The following is a 19,077-nucleotide window of genomic DNA, read 5'->3' as shown; positions in this document are numbered from 1 at the left end:
GTCTATGAAAACACTCCTAATCCCCTTGTATCGCTATATTCTGGTCTACATATATTCTACAAAATGCCATATTGTCACATCTTACAATGCCACCTGACCATTGAATGGGGAAAGTTTCTGGCATCATTAAAGTTGAAGTTTAAAGGAGTTGTAAAGTCTCAAGGTTTTTCACCTAAATGCATTCAGGTGAAAAACCCTTTGTGGTGCAGCTGCCCCCCACAGCCCTTTTGTCAGGTCACCCGTAGTCAGGTGACAAGTGCACCCCGTTGGGGTCAGGGATGCACCTAAGGATAGTGAACCCTATGGCCGATCGCTGCTATCAGGGACGAAGCGTGAACCTAAGATCACCCAGGGCGCGGAGTCTAAGACCCAGTTTTGTATTCACCAGAGCCTTTGGTGGTAAGGATGGTCTTCGCCGCAACTGGGTCCAGGTCGCGTCCCCGAGATTCCCTAGGTCACACTCCGCATGGAGAAAGGGGGAAGCAGCCAGCAGGACAAACAGTGGTGATGGGCAGGCCGAGGTCAGGGCAACAGGCAGACAAGGATAACCGTGGGACAGGCAAATGGTCAGGGGCACAGGCAGACAAGGATCAGTCGGGAACAAGCCAAAACGGTACACGGAAAGATGGTCGTAGCACGCTGCAAACAGGAACCAGCAAACTACACTGCAGACAGGAACTAAGCAAAGGAACACTGTTGAACAGCACTGCAGACCTGTAGAGCAACGGTTAATATAGGCTTCCTGGGATGGACTAGGGTGGAGCCATACAGGAAGAGGAAGTGATAAAAAGGGGAACCAGAGCAGGGTCAGCCTCTAATGAACACATGGAAATCAGGTAAGCAGACAGACTTGTTGCATATCCATGACACCTTTTTTTCCTTTACCTGAACCCGATCGTTCCAGCGACAAAAACAAGCCCAGCAGCTCCAGTCCCTGTGTAATGGTCCTCACTGGATAGATTGATAGAAGCAACATGCCTTCCCTGGTTCCTCCCTTCCACATCAACCTGCCTTCCCTGGTACCTCCTTCCCTCATCTACTTACCTTCCCTGGTACCTCCCTCCCTCATCAACCTGCCGTCCCTGGTACCTCCCTCCCTCATCAACCTACCTTCCCTGGTACCTCCATCCCTCATCAACCTGTGTTCCCTGGTTCCTCCCTTCCTCATCAACCTACCTTCCCTGGTTCGTCCCTCCCTCATCAACCTGCCTTCCCTGGTTCCTTCCTTCCTCATCAACCTGCCTTCCCTGGTTCCTTCCTTCCTCATCAACCTTCCTTCTGTGGTTCCTCCCTTCCTCATCAACCTTCCTTCTGTGGTTCCTCCCTTCCACATCAACCTACCTTCCCTGGTTCCTCCCAGGGAAGGTAGGCATCAACCTACCTTCCCTTGTTCCTCCCTCATCAACATGCCTTCCCTTGTTCCTCCCTCCCTCATCAACCTCCCTTTCCTGGTTCTTCCCTTCCTTATAAACCTGCCTTCCCCGGTTCCTCCCTCCCTCATCAACCTACCTTCCCTGGTTCCTCTCTCCCTCATCAACCTGCCTTCCTTGGTTCCTCCATTCCTTATAAACCTGCCTTCCCCGGCTCCTCCCTCCCTCATCAACCTGCCTTCCCTGGTTCCTCCCTTCTATATCAACCTGCCTTCCCTGGTTCCTCCCTCCCTCATCAACCTGCCTTCCCTGGTTCATACATTCCTTATCAATTTGACCAATCCCAGTTGAACCTTTCGGATTTCGATCCACCTATGGCCAGCTTAGGAAAATCGTGAGGAATTGATTATGCCGAATACATTGTGAGCACATGACCCTGGTAACGAGCTTGCACGTGGTTAGTTAGTTCTGTGGAGAAGTACTTACTTTGGATCCGGGGGCTGTAAGGGTCTCTGATTTGGATTGCTGGATCCAGCACTCTGTATATCACCTATGAACAGTATACAAGGTTTAATACAACCAATAACAGAGTGACAGAATGGCTAAAGAATTACAATGATGAATCGTGCACACGCCATTTATGTCTCAATATTCTGTCCACTTCGAGTGAAAATAAATATATATTGGTTGGCAGGGCCGCTGTTAGAAATGATGGGGCCCCGTACAGCTTACCTAAAGGGGCCCCCTTCGACCATACCGTTGACCCCACCCCTAACCCCGTTATAAAACAAAAGGCAGGTTTGTTGCTGTTTACACGTGCGTGCGGGGGCCAACATGTGCGTTCGCAATTGCGTGTAAGCAATTTGTTAATAAAATTACATTGTAGGTTTCATTTGTTTTTGTTTTTTTGCTTTCACAAGAAATTAATAACATCCCTCGTGATAGCAGAGCCATGACAGGTCCTCTTTTTTACTTTCTGCCGAATCACTGGGGCTAAAAAATTATATCTGATCATTGCTGCAGTGATGGGGGTAAAATGCAGCTCCACTGCACATGTTTACTGCTCCCCCAACTGAAGTAGCATTACAATCATCATCACAGGCAGCACAGTAAGCAGGGGCTCTATCTTTTAATCATCTTTTATTTGATTTTAAACAACAAGGAAAACAGAGATTCACGAGTACAATCCAAAGAAAAGAAAAAGGAAAAAGAAACCAAACCCGAGGGGTATTCTTCCAGTTTAACCCCCTTTGATCATATATAACAGTAATATCAATTTAATTACCCATACAAAGAAAACAAACATTTCGAAAAAAAAAAAAAAAAAAACATTTCCCCATCTAATTAATCTTCATTTATAACCAGGGGGAGGAAAAACAAATTACATTTTAAATTTTCTGATCCCTGTTTCTTTCCCCTCCCTCACTCCTCAAAAGTCAGGGCTCTCACCCTGACAGTACCTTTAATATCCCGTTTCGATTCTGTCCCCTTCATGCGGGAAGCCAAAATCCCGCCATGATTGGGACATTTCCCCTGTATCTCCTTGTTTACTTTACTTAACCCCCCCCCACCCGTGCCTAACCCCTCCCCAATACCCATTAAACCCCCCAAAACAAAAAAAAAAAAAAAAAAAAAAAAAAAAAAAAAAAAAAAAGCAACGCCCCTGCCTGCCTCTCCCCCCGGACCCCGCAGCAGTCATCCCACCTTCAGTCTACATCCATCAAGGCTTTCCCCTCCTCCGAATATCTGAATATGTTCCATTCCGCCCACGTTTCCAAGTAGACCCTCCGCTTCTGCCTTGAGGTCCATACTAGGTCCTCCATTCTGTTCAAGTTTTCCACTCTATTAAGCCACATCTTAATAGATGGGGCCCTTGTCTGTTTCCACAGCCCTGGAATGCAAGCCCGGGCTGCGTTCAGGAGATGGCACACCACTGTTTTCCTGTAGCGCCTCACTGATATTTCCACATCCTGAAGTATGAAAAAAGACCATTCAGTTGGTAGTTGTTCCTTACAAAATCTTTGTGTAATTTCCCGGACCCTACTCCAGTATCCTAGAATCTTAGGACAAGCCCAAAAAATATGCATGAGGGTTCCTCCTTCCCGCCCACACCTCCAACATCTGTCTGTCATGTCTGGAAAACATTTACTCAAAATCTCAGGGGTCCGATACCACTGAGACAAGATTTTATAATTCATCTCTTGTGTCTTTATACACATGGATGTTTCGAAAATATTCCCTATTATCTTAGTTTTTTGATCTTCTGTAAAAGGTCTTCCTAATTCCCGTTCCCACTTATTAAAGAAGGGTAACTGAGAATCCGCTGATGGAGTATTAAGTAACGCACTAATTCTTGAGAGGGAGTGCCGTAGAGTCCCCTGCCCGCTACAGTACCTCTCGAACATTGTCAGGGTTCGGCAGTACCTAACTGGTGGTTTTAAGGTGTCTAAAAAGTGGTACAGTTGTAGGGATCTCCAAAAGTCTAGTTGGTAAGGGGAGTCTATCCTCTCCATTTCCTGCCTGGGAATCCAAGCGCCCTCCCTCAGGAAATGCGATGCTTGGAACCACCCCTGTTCCATTAGCTTACTAAAGGGGCCGTTCAATGACCCTGGTACAAACTGCGGATTTCCCAAAATTGGGAAAAGGGGTGAATCCTCCGTCGATAGTATCCCCCGTACAAATAGCTTGTGTGCCACCCGCAAGGTAGGTCCTATCAGCGGATGTCTTTTCATTTCTGTTGGGAGAGCCCGGTAACACCATGCTGCCCGCTGTAGGATACTACCGCATTGGTCCTGCTCTAGCCCCGGCCATAATTTTTCTCCAGTGTGTCGGCTCCAATCAATAAGTCGACACAGTAATGTTGCTTGGTAATATCTAAAAATATCCGGGGCAGCAATTCCTCCGTCCCGTTTGGCCAGTGATATAGTATGAGCCTTAATTCTTGGGCGTTTATTTGCCCAAATAAACTTATTAATAAGAACCTGTACCTGCCTGAAGAAAGATCTGGGTATTGCTATCGGGAGGGTCTGAAAGAGGTACAGAAATTTGGGTAATATGCTCATTTTAATGATGCTAGATCTCCCCAGCCACGAGTGAAACCCCCTATGCCATCCATCCAGGAGGGCCCGTATTTTGGACAACAAGGGCAGAAAGTTAAGCTTAAAAACTTGTGTTAGGTCCGCCGGTATGAGGGTTCCCAAGTATGTAAGGGCAGTGTCAGACCATTTAAATTTAAATTTTGATTTCAATATCCTTAATTCTCTCCCCGGGATCGCCACTCCCATCGCTTCCGATTTATCATAATTAATCTTGAAATTTGACCATTCGCCGTACAGACCTAATTCTTGTTCCAAATTGGGGAGGGATTCACTCGGGCTGGTCAAACTAAACATCATGTCATCAGCATAGGCTGAAATTTTATATTCTGTACCTCTCAGAGACACCCCCTTGATACCTGGGTTCAGGCGGATCCTGCTCAGTAGTGGTTCAACCGTCAGGGCAAATAAGAGTGGTGACAGGGGGCAACCCTGCCTTGTCCCATTTGATAGTTTAAAAGGTGGTGACAGTATACCATTCACTCTAACCTGTGCCGTTGGTTGTGTGTAGTTGCTTATGATCCACTGCAGCATCTTTCTCCCGAACCCCATGTGCCTTAATACTGCAAACATAAATTGCCAGTTGATCCGGTCAAATGCTTTCTCTGCATCCGTACCTAAAAAGACACATGGGGTTCGGGTGGTGCCTACCAGATGGATCAAGTTCATAGTCTTGACTGTATTGTCTCGGGCTTCCCGCAACTGCACGAATCCCACCTGGTCTTTGTGGACAAGCCCTGGTATGTTCTGCTGTATCCGCCCAGCCAAGATCTTGGCAAAGAGCTTCAGGTCTTCGTTCAACAACGAAATAGGTCTATAACTTCCACATTGGGAGGGGTCCTTTCCTTCTTTAGGAATCACCGCTATCACTGCCTTTAATGACTCGTTATGGAGGGCGCCTATATCCCCTAGGCCATTAAACAAATCTACCATAAATAAACCCAATTCAGGCATAAAAGTTCTATAATATTGAGTGGTATATCCGTCTGGTCCCGGAGCCTTCCCTCCCTTCCCCTTCTTCACTACCTGCTGCAATTCCTCTATTGTAATTGGTTTTTCCATTTCCTGGCTCGTTTCTGGTGTTAAGCTTGGGATACCTGAGGTTGCTATGTAGTTACCCATCTCCGCCTGGTCCTGAGGGTTTGTTTGCAAGTTATATAGGGAGCTGTAGAAATCCCCAAACCTCCCTGCTATCTCTCTGGGCAGCACAATTTTCTCCCCCTCTATACCCTGAATCATCGGGATGTAGGTTTTGGTCTGTTGTTCTTTTAATGCACTGGCCAATTGTTTCCCACTTTTGTTACCAAATTCATAGTTCTGCCTTTTGCCGTTTTGAATTGCCCATTTGGCCTTCTGTAAAAGTACTTCTGTAATTTGTCTACGTGCCGCCCTTAGTTCGCGTTCCAGCACAGGGTTAGGATTATGCTTATGTTTTATCTCCAGCTTTGCAATTTCTGTCATAAGAGTTGTTACCCTCAGCTCCCTCTCTCTTTTTATCCTTGCCCCGTGTTTCATTAGAACCCCCCTTATTACCGCCTTGTGGGCCTCCCACACTACCCCCATATTACAATTTGGGGTCATGTTAGCCTCAAAATACCACCTCAATTCCTTCCGCACGTCCTCTAGTACAACCTCCTCCTGCAATAGACTTTCGTTCAATCTCCAAGACCCCGTCCCTCCTGACCACGAGTCTCCCAATGTATATTTTAGGACAATTGGTGCATGATCTGTCCACGTGATCTCGCCGATTACAACCTCTTTTACAGAGTGTAACTGATTATGTGGGATAAAATAATAATCTATGCGCGAATAACTCTTGTGCGGAATAGAATAAAAAGAATAGTCTCGTTCCCCTGGGTGCGTCAGTCTCCATACATCTGTCAACCGAGTCTGTTGCAGCATCTGCTGGACTCTCCTCCGGGTCCCCCCCATAACGGAAGATCCACCCGAAGATGTATCCAGCTTTGGATCGAGTGGCATATTCAGATCTCCACCCATTATCAACTGTCCTTCCTGGAAGTCTGCCAGTTTATCTAGAAACTTCCTCAGGAAACGGTCTTGGTATGTATTAGGGGAATAAAAGGTGGCCAGAGTTATTACCTTGCCACCTACATTCCCTTTCAGGGCCAAGTATTGGCCCCCCGGGTCTACCAAGGATTCTGTCAATGACCATGGAGTATTGTTAGATATTAAAATAGACACTCCTCCTCTTCTAGCCTCTGGATTTGTCGCATGGTATACCAACGGGAAGGGTCTACCTGAAAGAAAGGTGGGCCCGCCCGTCCTAAAGTGGGTCTCTTGTACCAGAGCAATATTGCATCCCCTTTTCTTCAAATCCTGTATTAAGATCCTCCTCTTTTCAGGTATGTTTAGACCCTTGGCGTTGATTGATATCACTACCAATGGATCCATGTCTGAAGCCAGGTCAGTGCCCACCAGGGGTACCTCAAGATTCTGTGTATTCCAACAACCAGGACACCAGGATGAGTCACGCCGTGAGGGTCACGGGGGAGACACACAGGTAGAGGAAGAAAAAAAAAAAAAAAAAACCCCAAAAGAAACCCCCAAAAAAAAAAAAAAAAAAAAAAAAAACAAAAAAAAAAAAAACAAAACAAAAAAAAGAGTATATAAAAGTAAAAAAAAAAAAAAATAAAAAAAAAAAATAAAAAACCCCGACCCACCTCCCTAATCTAAGCTGGTATCACCTAGCCGTGGGCAGGAGATCTTATACCCACCCCCCCCAGGGATACCACCAAGCCAAAGCTTTGGACACTCTTAACCCCCTAAACCCTGTGAGTGTTGGCCTAACAGGGGAAGATTGTTTGCGCACGCCTCAGTGAGGGAGCTCCCCGTCCCCACCCCGCTCCATACATCCACCCCTTCCAGTCTGAGAGAAAACAACAGAAAAAGAGAGAGAAAAAAATAAAAAATAGATAAAAAGAGGGGAAAAAAGAGAATTTTTCCCCTTCCCCCCTATCACCTCCCCTCTCCCTCAATCCCCCCCCAAAAAAAAAAGGGAGGGAGGGGGGCGAAAGGGGGAAGCCTCCCCAGACCCATAGAAACTCCAGGTAGAACTACCACATCTAGTACTAATAACAGTCACTAACTTTGCCCTGTAATGTCCTGTTAAAAAAAAAAAAAAAAAAAGAAAGAAGGGCACATACTGTGCCTCCCAGTGCCCTCCCTCCCCGGGTGCTCCCTTTCCCTAGGTTTCTCCAAATTACTACTTCACAACTTATATTCAACCTTTAACCTTGGCCCATACTTAGGCCTTACATAACCTTTATTCTCCCTACATTCGAATGGGAGTATTAATAGTTGATACTGATTGTAATTACACAATATTCAACCCCTTAATAACCCCCCAATAGTTTAATCATGGCATCCGTGAGATCCCCCCCTAATAGATCCGAATCATTTACATTTACCAATCCATCAGGATAGGCTCAGGAAGAGTTCAGGATGGGTTCATACTAAGTCTACAGTTCCAATCTTACCCCCCACCTCCCTCCCCATCTTTCTCTAATAGACTACCATCCCTAACCCCTTAAAAAGCCCCCTCCCGCCCCCCCCCCCTAGTGTCCCTGTGCTCTTCATGTGCTTTCCTTTACAACCTAGATCCCAGGTAAACTGAATTAAACAGTGTCCAAACAGAAACAGGAATATTATTTGTATACCCCCAAAGTGGGAGTGAGGGCAGAGGAGAGCATACAAACTCAGACCCCCCCCTCCCCCATCCTATGTGTTGTAATAAGTGATCCCCCCCCCCCCCCATAATGAGAAGCATGGACAGCATGCACTCCTCTCTACCAACTTACTACCTCAGTGTCTAAAAAAAAAAAAAAAAAAAAATAGATATAGCAAACAACGAAAAGAAAAAGTAAATAAATAAAACAAGCAAATAGACCACCCACCCCCCCACCCCACCCCTACTACTTACTCCGAGCCTATATCACTATTTAGGTTACTAATTTCTTAGTATAGGTCGGGGATCCCCAGGATGCCAGGAAAACAAGATCGAGAGAAAAAAAAGGGGGGTCTGCCACTCTACCAGGATTGACACAAAAAAAAAAGAAAAAAAAAAAAAATAAAAAAAATAAAAAAAAAAGGAGAATTATGCATATAAAAGGAGAACAGTTCACTTCTGCTTTCCTGACTTCACATCATATGTTTAGGCCTTATTATATATCATTTTTATCATGATACATCCCCGTGCACCCGGTAGTACACCCTCCCCCCGTCTCCCCAACCCACCCTCCCTCCTTGAGACCCTCCCTCCCTGTAACCCCCAAAAAAAAAAAGGAGAAAAAAAGAGAAAAACCCCCAAACAGAACAAACCCACTACTATACCTTATACCCCCCTCCCACCTTACCCCACTTACCCCAAACCCCAAAGATTACCAATGTGTTACCCTTACCTTCCCAAAAACCCTAGTTCAGGACTTGAGCATAACCACCAAAAAAAAAAAAAAAAAAACACATTTGACATGACTATATATCAATTGTCTAAATGACTATCCAAACAGGGCAAGTATATACTTTCCTCAAATTATATCGTCTATATACTTTCCTCTATCTTAAATCAATAATAAACCTGGCATTTCATTTTCATACCCTCCCTCCCCCGCTCTCTCGCTCAAAAAAAAAAAAAAAAAAAAAAAAAGACAAATCAAAGAGAAAAAAGGCCCAGGAGAGCGGGGGGAGGGGAGGACACCCAAAAAAAAAGAAAAAAAGGAAAAAACAAAAAGTTGGTCCAGTTCTACCCCAATTTCCCCCTCCCTCCTCCTCTCAAGATTCAAAGTCACTTAACATCTACTGTTCTGGGGTTCAGTTGTAGCCAGTCGGGGACCGCAAATGGTTCCATCTCCAGGAATGTGTAAAGACCTGGGAGGTCTACCCTTGAGCGAAGCCAAAAAGATACCTGTCCTTTTTTAATGAGCACTGACATCGGGAACCTCCATCTATACGACCCTCCCCAGGCCTTCACCCTGTCTAAGACGGGACGGAGCAGCGCTCGTCTATGAAGGGTGGCATTGGATAAGTCAGGTAAAATCTTCACAGTAGTTCCCTGGAAGTCAATTGGACCGGCCTCCCATGCCCTCCGAAGGATTGCCTCCCTATGTGGAAAATAATGTAGTCTACAAATTACATCCCGCGGGCGTCTACTGTCCTTTGATTTAGGGCCGAGGGCCCTATGCACTCTGTCCATCTCATAATTTACTAAGGTAGAATCGTTCATCAAGTTCTGCAAAATCCCCTTAATAATTTCTTGTAGGTCCTCCTGGTCTGCCGGTTCTGGAACACCCCGAACCCGTATGTTGTTGCGTCGATTCCTATCCTGGAGCTCTTCCAATTGCAGTTGGAGAGAGATCGACACATCCCTGTGCATATCTCTCTCACTCTCTAGCAGCCCCACCCGTGTCTCCAGGGCCTTCAGCCCGGTCTCTCCCACCGATGTACGGGCCTCTAGCTCTTTTATTTCACCCCGGACTTGTTCAAAGTCCCTAGTATGTGCCTCTTCCACTTTAATAATCAAGTCAGTAATATCGGCCCTGGTAGGGAGTGCTTGAATCAAGGTCTTCAAAACATCAATCTCACTCTTCAGCCCCCCACCCTCCCGGGGGGGGAGGGGTGCCGAGGCCCCCGGTGAGACCGCCGAAGAACGAGGACTCAGTGGCGGAACCTGTAGAACCTCCATATCTGATCTAATGGACATTTGATACTGAGGTACAGTCCTGTTGAGGGCACCAGTTATCAGCCCCTTACCGTCCAGTACCCCGCTCTTACCTTCGGGGAGGCGACCCCCCCAGCAGGGGCTCTATCATGGCTGTATGTGACATGGCTGTTTGCTGACTTTGTTAACTTATGGCTGTACTGTATATAACAGACTGTAACACAGCACAGCCATAACAAAGTCAGCAGCCATGAGACACAGAGCCAGGATAGAGCCCCTACTTACATAACTGTGCTGCCTGTAAAGACTATTGTAATGCTAATGATAACCTGCTGAGTTCTATTCTAAGGACACAGTGAGGACTCTATGCTTTATTATTTACTCACTGTGTCCACTGCAGCCAGGCTCTCCTTCATGTCAGCCTCCTTGCATCTCAGCACCTGAGAACGGAATCATAATATCACTCCGCCGGCCAGAACTAATTGAGTGAGTAGTGACTGCTGCATATCCATCCGCTCCCGAAAATGAAGAAATAGTCCCTTCTCTGTGCGCACCTGGGCCCCTCTGTTGATGCTGATGGGGCCCAGAAAAATGGTATAACCCCGCTCCATAACACAAGTAGGAGCGGGGGAGAAGTTTACCAAGCTTTATTTTTTTGTTTTTTATTTAATGTAGCAATGAGCTGTAATGCTGGCCGGGCCCCTCTATGCAGCTGATAGGGCCGGGCCCCGTACACCAGGGCTGGCTGTACTGCCCTATCAGCGGCCCTGTTGGTTGGTATGATTTACTATTTATCACTGCTGTTTGTACTACTACTAAAGAAAAAGTATGGTGTGTTCTTCAGTAAGTATTGTATCAATTATAACCTTGAAGACATTTTGTTTTGTGTGGCTTTCACATTTTTACTTGCTCGTTAGTCCATATTTTCTATATTGTATTAAGAAAGCTGAAATGAGAAGATTAGCCACTAGAGGGAGCCGTGTTTATTTAAATGAGCCTCATTCAGTCTTCCTGCTTAAAGTGGAGGTTCACCCGGAAATGACAATTTTTAAGATTATATTGATGCTCATTTTGTCTAGGGGAATCGGGTATTTTTTTTTAAATAAAAGCCGTACTTACCGTTTTAGAGATACATCTTCTCCGCCGCTTCCGGGTATGGGCTGCGGGACTGGGCGTTCCTTCTTGATTGACAGTCTTCCCACAGGCTTCCGACGGTCGCATCTATCACGTCACGATTTTCGGAAAGTAGCCGAACGTCGGTGCGCAGGCGCCGTATAGAGCCGCACCGACGTTCGGCTTCTTTCGGCTACTAGTGACGCGATGGATGCGACCGTCGGAAGCCTGTCGGAAGACTGTCAATCAAGAAGGAACGCCCGCTCCCGAAGACCCATACCCGGAAGCGGCAGAGAAGATCGCTCTCTAAAACGGTAAGTACTGCTTTTTTTTAAAAAAACTACCCGATTCCCCTTGACAAAATGAGCATGAATCTAATCTTAAAAGGTTTTTTTAGGGTGAACTCCCGCTTTAACAACTTGAAACATAAAGAACATTAGCCAAGGTATAAAAAAAAAATGAAAATGAAAATGAAAGTACATCTAAACCCAACTGCAGAAATGTTATAAATGCTTCAACATGTTAATGTAAGGCCGGCCATACATGGTGCAACAAATTCCCGCAAGTATTCATAAATTTGAAAATTCGGAAATTCGAAAATCCAAAAACCTGAAAATTCAAAGATCTGAAATAATAACTAACTAATAATAACTTAACTATTAATAATTATTAAATTATTTTATTAATTTCCTTCCAAATTTGGCTGTTAGTGAACGTAACGAATACAAATTATCCAAAATAACGTATCTAAACGAATGGAACCTAATAAATTAATAATCATAAATAACAATAATAATAATATATTTTTTTATTATTATTATTATTTATTATTTGTCCTGTTTACCATTATCATTGAAAGTGAAAGTAAAAGAAAATCCCACATTTTGGGTTGTCCCCAGAAAGGTAACAGAGAGAAAAACCTTCCCATGGGGGACACTAGTTCTGGTGACCTGGAGGGTCCCCAAGGAATTCTCTTGATTTGCAGCAATTTCCTCTCACTTCCTGTTTGGCTATGGGACAGGAAGTGAAGGGATATCTCTGCAATGTGACACAGATGGCAAAAATAAACATTACAGGGGTTAAAAACCCCCCTTACTCTATCTAAAATTAATTAAAAAAAAAAAAGTTTTGCCTGTTGTTCTACTTTGAAAAAAAAAGCTAAAACTGAATTTTATGATAAGAAAAAGGGAAAGACCATTATTTATAATATACAATGGCACTTTAGCAAAGTAAATGCTTGGATTTAAACCCATGACCATCAAAACACTACAGCCGGACTCCTGCAGCACACACAACCTGGAAATACAATTTTTTGGTTGGAGTTTTTTGGTTGGAGTTTTTTGGTTGGAGTTTTTGGTTGGAGTTTTTTGGTTGGAGTTTTTTGGTTGGAGTTTTTTGGTTGGAGTTTTTTGGTTGGAGTTTTTGGTTGGAGTTTTTTGGTTGGAGTTTTTCGGTTGGAGTTTTTGGTTAGAGTTTTTGGTTAGAGTTTTTTGGTTGGCGTTTTTTGGTTGGAGTTTTTTGGTTGGAGTTTCGCTATAACATATTTGATGAATTTCTCACTTTAAACAACATCATTTAAAATTGATAAAAAACAAACAAAAAAAAAACCCCCAATCTTATATTCCCAGTGCCTATCACCGTACCTCTCCTTCTGTGGACGGCTCAATATCGGAGTAACGGGATTCACAGACGACGTCGTCCACTTTTCTCTGGGCGCTTCGGGAGATATTAGAGAAGATGGCCGCACAGTCATAAGCAAAGTAGCTGTACACCTTCCAACTTCGACCGAAGTCTGATGAGCGCTCAACCAACATGGCTGCCGGTCTGAACGTCTGAAAATAAATAAATAGGAATTAACAGTGGGGGAGGGGGGCACAATTCTGGATCCTTGCCCTGAGCACTGGAAGACCCTGCCCCAGGTACTAAGTAGATGTTTCCACTCCTGGGACTGGACAGTGCTGCACCCTCTAGGATCACCATCAGATGACAGCTTCAGGCTACTTGACAGGTAAGTGTCCTATTGCCATCTTTGTACGAGGGAAAACCTGGCCAGAGCCCTTCAGCACACCCGCGCATGCATGCAATCCAGAGCAGGGGCGGACTGATCATTCAGGCACTCTGGCACTGCCCGAGGGCGCCATGCCCCTTAATGGGGCCCCATCAGGTTTGCCAGCCTCAGTAAAACCAGGGATAGTATGTAAAAATCTCCAGGTGGCCATATTAAATTTTCCGAAAATTACATCGCAGATTGAAAAGGAAAGGTAATTTTTAATAACATTCAATTACAATATGACTTGGGTCGCAATTATATATGTTATATTATTTTTTTTTCTTTATTTGCTATCTTTTTTCCCCACTAAAGTGGATTTACCCTTTAAAGGCAAAGTGCAACCAAAGATCGTTTGGCTAAACTTCTAATGTGGATCACAGGCGTGCAGTTTGTTCTGGACGTCTGTGACTCGTTTTCAGCAGACAGCGGGCTGATGTCCGCTGTTGGCTGACGTCACAGCGCCAGTCCAGGCTCGGGAGAGATCACGACCATATGGTCGGGATCCGCCCACATGCCTGGACCAGTATCCGAATCGCTGAGACGCCCACTCCTGCCCCCTCCACAGCCCCGCGCTAGTGTGATGAGGGGGGCAGACAGTGTTGACCAACAGTCAGCAGCTCTCTGCACAAGCTGGCGGCGGACAGATGGAGCATCCACCTAAAAAAATTAGTAGGCAGATTCAGGTATAGTTACGCCGGCGTATCAGTAGATACGCCGTCGTAACTCCGAATCGGCACCGTTGTATATTTAAGCGTATTCTCAAATTGAGATACGCTTAAATGGTGCTAAGATACGACCGCCGTCGCCGTCGTATCTTAGCTGTCTATTTACGCTGGCCGCTAGGGGCGTGTACACTGATTTACGCCTAGAAAACTTAAATTAGCGAGATACGCCTATTCACCAACGTACGCTTGCCCGTCGCAGTAAAGATACGCCATTTACGTAAGGCGTTTTCAGGCGTAAAGATAATCCACCAAAAAGATGGCGCAGCCAATGTTAAGTATGGACGTTGGAACCGCGTCAAATTTTTCAATTTTTACGTCGTTTGCGTAAGTCGTCCGTGAATGGGGCTGGCCATAATTTACGTTCACGTCGAAACCAATGAGTCTTTGCAGCGTAATTTGGAGCATGCGCACTGGGTTACGTCCACGGACGGCGCATGCGCCGTTCGTTCAAAACGTCATTTACGTGGGGTCATGCTTAATTTACTTAAAACACGCCCACCTCTTCCACATTTGAATAAGGCGCGCTTACGCCGTCACATTTACACTACGCCGCCGTAACTTAGGACGCAAGTTGTTTGTGAATACTGTACTTGCCTCTCTAACTTACGGCGGCGTAGCGTATATGAGATACGCTACGCCTGCCTAAAGTTAGGCGCGTCTACCTGAATCTGGCTATAAGATTCAAAAAAATATATAAATAAGATAAAATAATATAAATACCATACTTCTCTTTTTTTTTTTAAATCACATTTTTTGGGGACAGAAGAAAGTGCTAAGAATTCGTTTTTCGGGATGAAGGTCTCCTTTAAAAGACACAAGAGTCCAGTAGGTGACTTGTCCCGCCAGCACCCCTCCATAACTCACATATCATGGCGGGCTGGGCTCATCCTTTAACACAATCCCGCTCTCCTTTAGAAAGCAGCAAAGAAAAATAGACAATCCCTCGCAAATTCTCCTATTATGATATGGAGATGTGAAATACGTGAAATTCCATTTTCATTCACTGGATCCCATCCCAGCCCCCAGATTATTCACTATTTCCATGAATGGAGGTTTTGTCTTCATAAAATCCCCGGGAAGAGATGAAACGACGCAGGATAATTCCCATAATCAGCACCGATATTAGATGTACCTTGAAGGTCATGATCAGGTGAGTGAAGTGAAATTCGGCCTCCAGGTCCAGTTGAATGCTGACTTCCGAGACTCCTGTATGGAAGAAACGCAATACGATTATTTCTCATTCATGGATGCAACTTTCTGGGTGTTTCTGGCAAGTTATCACTTAAAACGATATTAACCACTTCCATACCGGGCAGATTCTGGCACTCCTCTCCTACATGCAAAAATCATAATTTTTTTGCTAGAAAATTACTCAGAACCCCCAAACACTATATATATATATATATTAGGGCTGTGCAAATTAACTTTTAATTCATCGATTAATCTTTAATTTTTTTGATTGATTCAAATTCTTTTGATTGGTACTCACCTCTCTGCTGGCTTCTGGGCCTTCAGGGAGTTCTGTCGGACTTTGGGCGCAAAATGCGCCTCACACGCGCAAGTTTATGAATCAGTGGCAGTTCCTCATTTGCATATTTGCTGAGGGAAAACCATGAGAGCGCAAGTTGCTCCCTGAGCAAAATTGCCCCTTAATTTCCCTGGGGCAGAGAAACTGCCTCTGTGCAAAAATGGCACATTTCAGGCTTAGCTTGCTTTCTGGGTCACCCGCAAATTTGCCTGGACGCAAATCCGTACTTGCGCGGCCCAAATCGCACTTGCTCCTGCGCAAGTCGTACCTGAATCTGGGCCATTGATCCTGTGTCTGCTAAGCAGGGGCACCGATCCATGTCTTCTCCTAGTACAAGCACCTCCCCCACAGTAGTAAAGCACTGGTCAGGCACACATTTAACCCTTTGACCGCCCCTGATGTTAACCCCTTTCCTGCCGGTGTCAGTGTAACTTTTGTGCAATATACTATGCTTTTTTTTTTTTTACCAAAACCATGTAGCAGAATATAATTTGGGCAATTAGCAGAAAGTAAAAAAATAATTTTATTATTTTGAGAATTTCTTAAAAAGTCTTTGCAATGAGCTTGCTGGCCCTCTTGCACTTTTGCATTCTTCCATCTCAGTGCAACATTTATATTTCATCTAATCCTAATATTTCTGGAAATAACAGGACATTAAAGTGTGTTCTCCCTTTGAAGCTAAGCTGATGACGGGAGAGTGAAAAACACAGATTAAGGAAGGCTGAGCTCAGAGATCCCTTGGATGAAGTCCAACTGCTTTTTTAGAGAAGATCGTTTCAGACAAATTCTCTTTGGACGTTAATGAGCGAGATTTACGCGGGGCAATTGCAGATGATAGACATCGGATTAAGATGAAGAGTTTAATACACGGTCTATTCGTGTGATCTCTAATAGGGATAGATTTGCTAACAAGATTCGACCTTCCGTCAAAGGGAGGAATATTCAAATTTACCGGTGTTAAAGTTTAGCCAAAACTGATATTTTAGACATGGCTGGAATCCCGTGGGTTGAGTTGACTGACTGGTCTAGCTGAAGTAGCTATAGTCGCTGTCTCGGATTTACCCTGGTTCTCCTCCTTCTTCACAAATAGTGAAACTGGGTCCTTTCACTTCTGAAAAATGCACGGTGTCATGCAGAGTCCCTCAGGGATCCCCTTTGTCGCCCGTACTATCCAATATCTATCTCCGCCCTCTTTTTGAAATCATCATAACCAGAAGTTACTCTACCACTCCTACGCGGATGACACGCAACTATATTTTCGCATCTGCAACAATAAGGATCATTATCTTTGTAACGGTCACCACCGTTTACGACCTTCCATCCCATCCAAGACAGCTTATCGACACTCCAACCAACAGGCAGACCCGATCCATTCCATAAGAATTCCCTCAATAACGAGACTGACAAGCTCTGTTACTACGTCAAAATATGAACTGCACTTTTAATGGTTTCTTCTCAGCTTTTTATGCAGTACAAGGCATGAAAGGAACAATCAACTCCCCACCCACACATCACACCGTGGGGGGCTTCAATCACATTCTTTGAGCTAATTACTAAACATTCTAGACATCTCGGCGCCGGGCTATAATTATCAGGACCTAATCACTGCACATTCCTTCATTAACAGAACTCAAACAAAACACCATCACGCAATGATCTCTTCAATCCACATCCCTAGGCAGACGTTCTGTCTCCGCATACAGCTTGACACCTATTTACACCTCTGAGCATCAATAGGCTTTAGACAGTGTTATCACACAATTAAAGGCCTTTCAAGAGCCAGCCTTATTTAACATGTTAACAGTCTTCACAGAGAGATGAGTCATAGAATATTCTTTGCAGGCATTAAGGAATATACTGTAGATCACTGTCCACGCCAAAACAATCCAACATGTGTCCCCCATCTCCTGGCTTAATCTGTGCCCAAAAGTCACTCCTGTTACAATCTTGGACTAGAGAAATGCCTTACTTTGATAGAAAATTGGATGACGGAGAGTTACCTTAAACTCAACGGCTCAAAAACAGAACTTCTCCTGTTTCACGCCAACCGAAAGAGACTTCCCGCACCAATATGGACACCGCCACCCATTCTGGGACAAACCATCACCCCTAGCACCAAAGTCAAAAGTCTCGGACTCATTTTCGACACCCACATGACAATGGATGCACAAATAGGGTCAGTAGTCAGCGGATCCCACCATCTGCTGCGCCTGCTACGTAGACTCATTCCCTTTATCCCGAAAGAAGACATAGCAGTCGTGATAGGAACAATTATCAATTCCAGACTCGACTATGCAAATGCCCTCTATCTCAGACTCCCTAAATACCAAATCACTCGTCTGCAAGTCGTTCAAAATACGGCCCCTCGACTCGTGACTGGGAAAAAAACATGGGAATCAATCTCACCTTCGCTGAGATCCCTTCATTGGTTGCCAGCAAAAGACAGAATCACTTTTAAGGCACTTTGTCTGACACATAAGTGTGTTCAAGGAAATGCCCCCCAATATCTATGCGAAAAATTTAAATGTCACAACCCCAATCGCGTTCTGCGATCCACCAACCAAAACCTACTCCAGATACCCAAAGCCAGATACAAGTCCAAAGGAGAACGAAGATTTGGAATCCAAGGACCTAGACTATGGAACGCTCTACCAAGCAGCATCTGGTTGGAGGTGAATCACCAGGCCTTCAGAAAAAAAACTCAAAACTCATCTTTTTTGAGGGCAAAAGTACAGTAGGGAAAGGATACCAAGCGCCCAGAGGCGATTCAGTTTGCATGTGTTGCGCTATATAAGTTTCTCACTCACTCAGTTGACCCCTGACTTCTGATATGACTGGGATTTTCAATGAGATGTCCCTACCATAACCTCCGACTCTGTTCTTACTTGGTGTAAAAAGTGAATAATTCTGCGCTAACCCAATGGTGAAACGTGGAAAGCTGTTACACATAAATGTGACAAAGATTGGTGAACAAGGTAAATGGAAAATGTAATGCTAAAAAGTTGAGTTAGCAATATTCAAATAATAGCCCCAATGTTGCTCTACACATGAAGGTAGGTCACAAAGTGTGAAAATGTAACATACATAAATATAACTCATATATGGAAGATTATGGGAAATGTCCAAATGAATGAACCAATCCATGTAGTAAACACATAGGGCCAGATTCACGTACGAGCGTGTAACTTTGTTCGGGCGTAGCGTATCCTATTTACGCTACGCCTCCGCAACTTGGAAGGGCAAGTGCAGTATTCACAAAGCACTTGCTCCGTAAGTTGCGGCGGCGTAGCGTAAATGGGCCGGCGTAAGCCCGCGTAATTCAAATGTGGAAGAGGTGGGCGTGTTGTATGTAAATCAATCATGACCCCACGTAAATGACGCGCCTAACGAACGGCGCATGCGCGCGCATGCTCAGTATCACGTCAAATTTACTCCTTAAGATACGCCAGGCCCATTGCCTGTGACGTGAACGTAACCTACGCACAGCCCCATTCACGTACAACTTACGTAAACGACGTAAAA

The 19,077-nt window shown here is 44.8% G+C and overlaps 1 protein-coding gene across 1 annotated transcript in view; it reads right to left on the bottom strand.

Annotated features, from left to right (window-relative positions):
* Positions 1 to 19,077, bottom strand: part of LAMB2 (laminin subunit beta 2) — a 145,820-nt gene that overhangs the window by 79,773 nt on the left and 46,970 nt on the right. Inside the window, exons 5-7 of the mRNA XM_040358908.1 lie at positions 15,160 to 15,233; positions 12,896 to 13,084; positions 1,857 to 1,920 (exon numbers count right to left, since the gene is read on the bottom strand). Of these exons, the coding sequence (XP_040214842.1) occupies positions 1,857 to 1,920; positions 12,896 to 13,084; positions 15,160 to 15,233 (327 nt within the window). The remainder of the gene's footprint in view (positions 1 to 1,856; positions 1,921 to 12,895; positions 13,085 to 15,159; positions 15,234 to 19,077) is intronic.

Source organism: Rana temporaria, chromosome 7, assembly GCF_905171775.1.
Source record: "Rana temporaria chromosome 7, aRanTem1.1, whole genome shotgun sequence".
Taxonomy (NCBI): Eukaryota; Metazoa; Chordata; class Amphibia; order Anura; family Ranidae; genus Rana; species Rana temporaria.
This window is presented reverse-complemented; position numbering and strand designations above follow the sequence as displayed.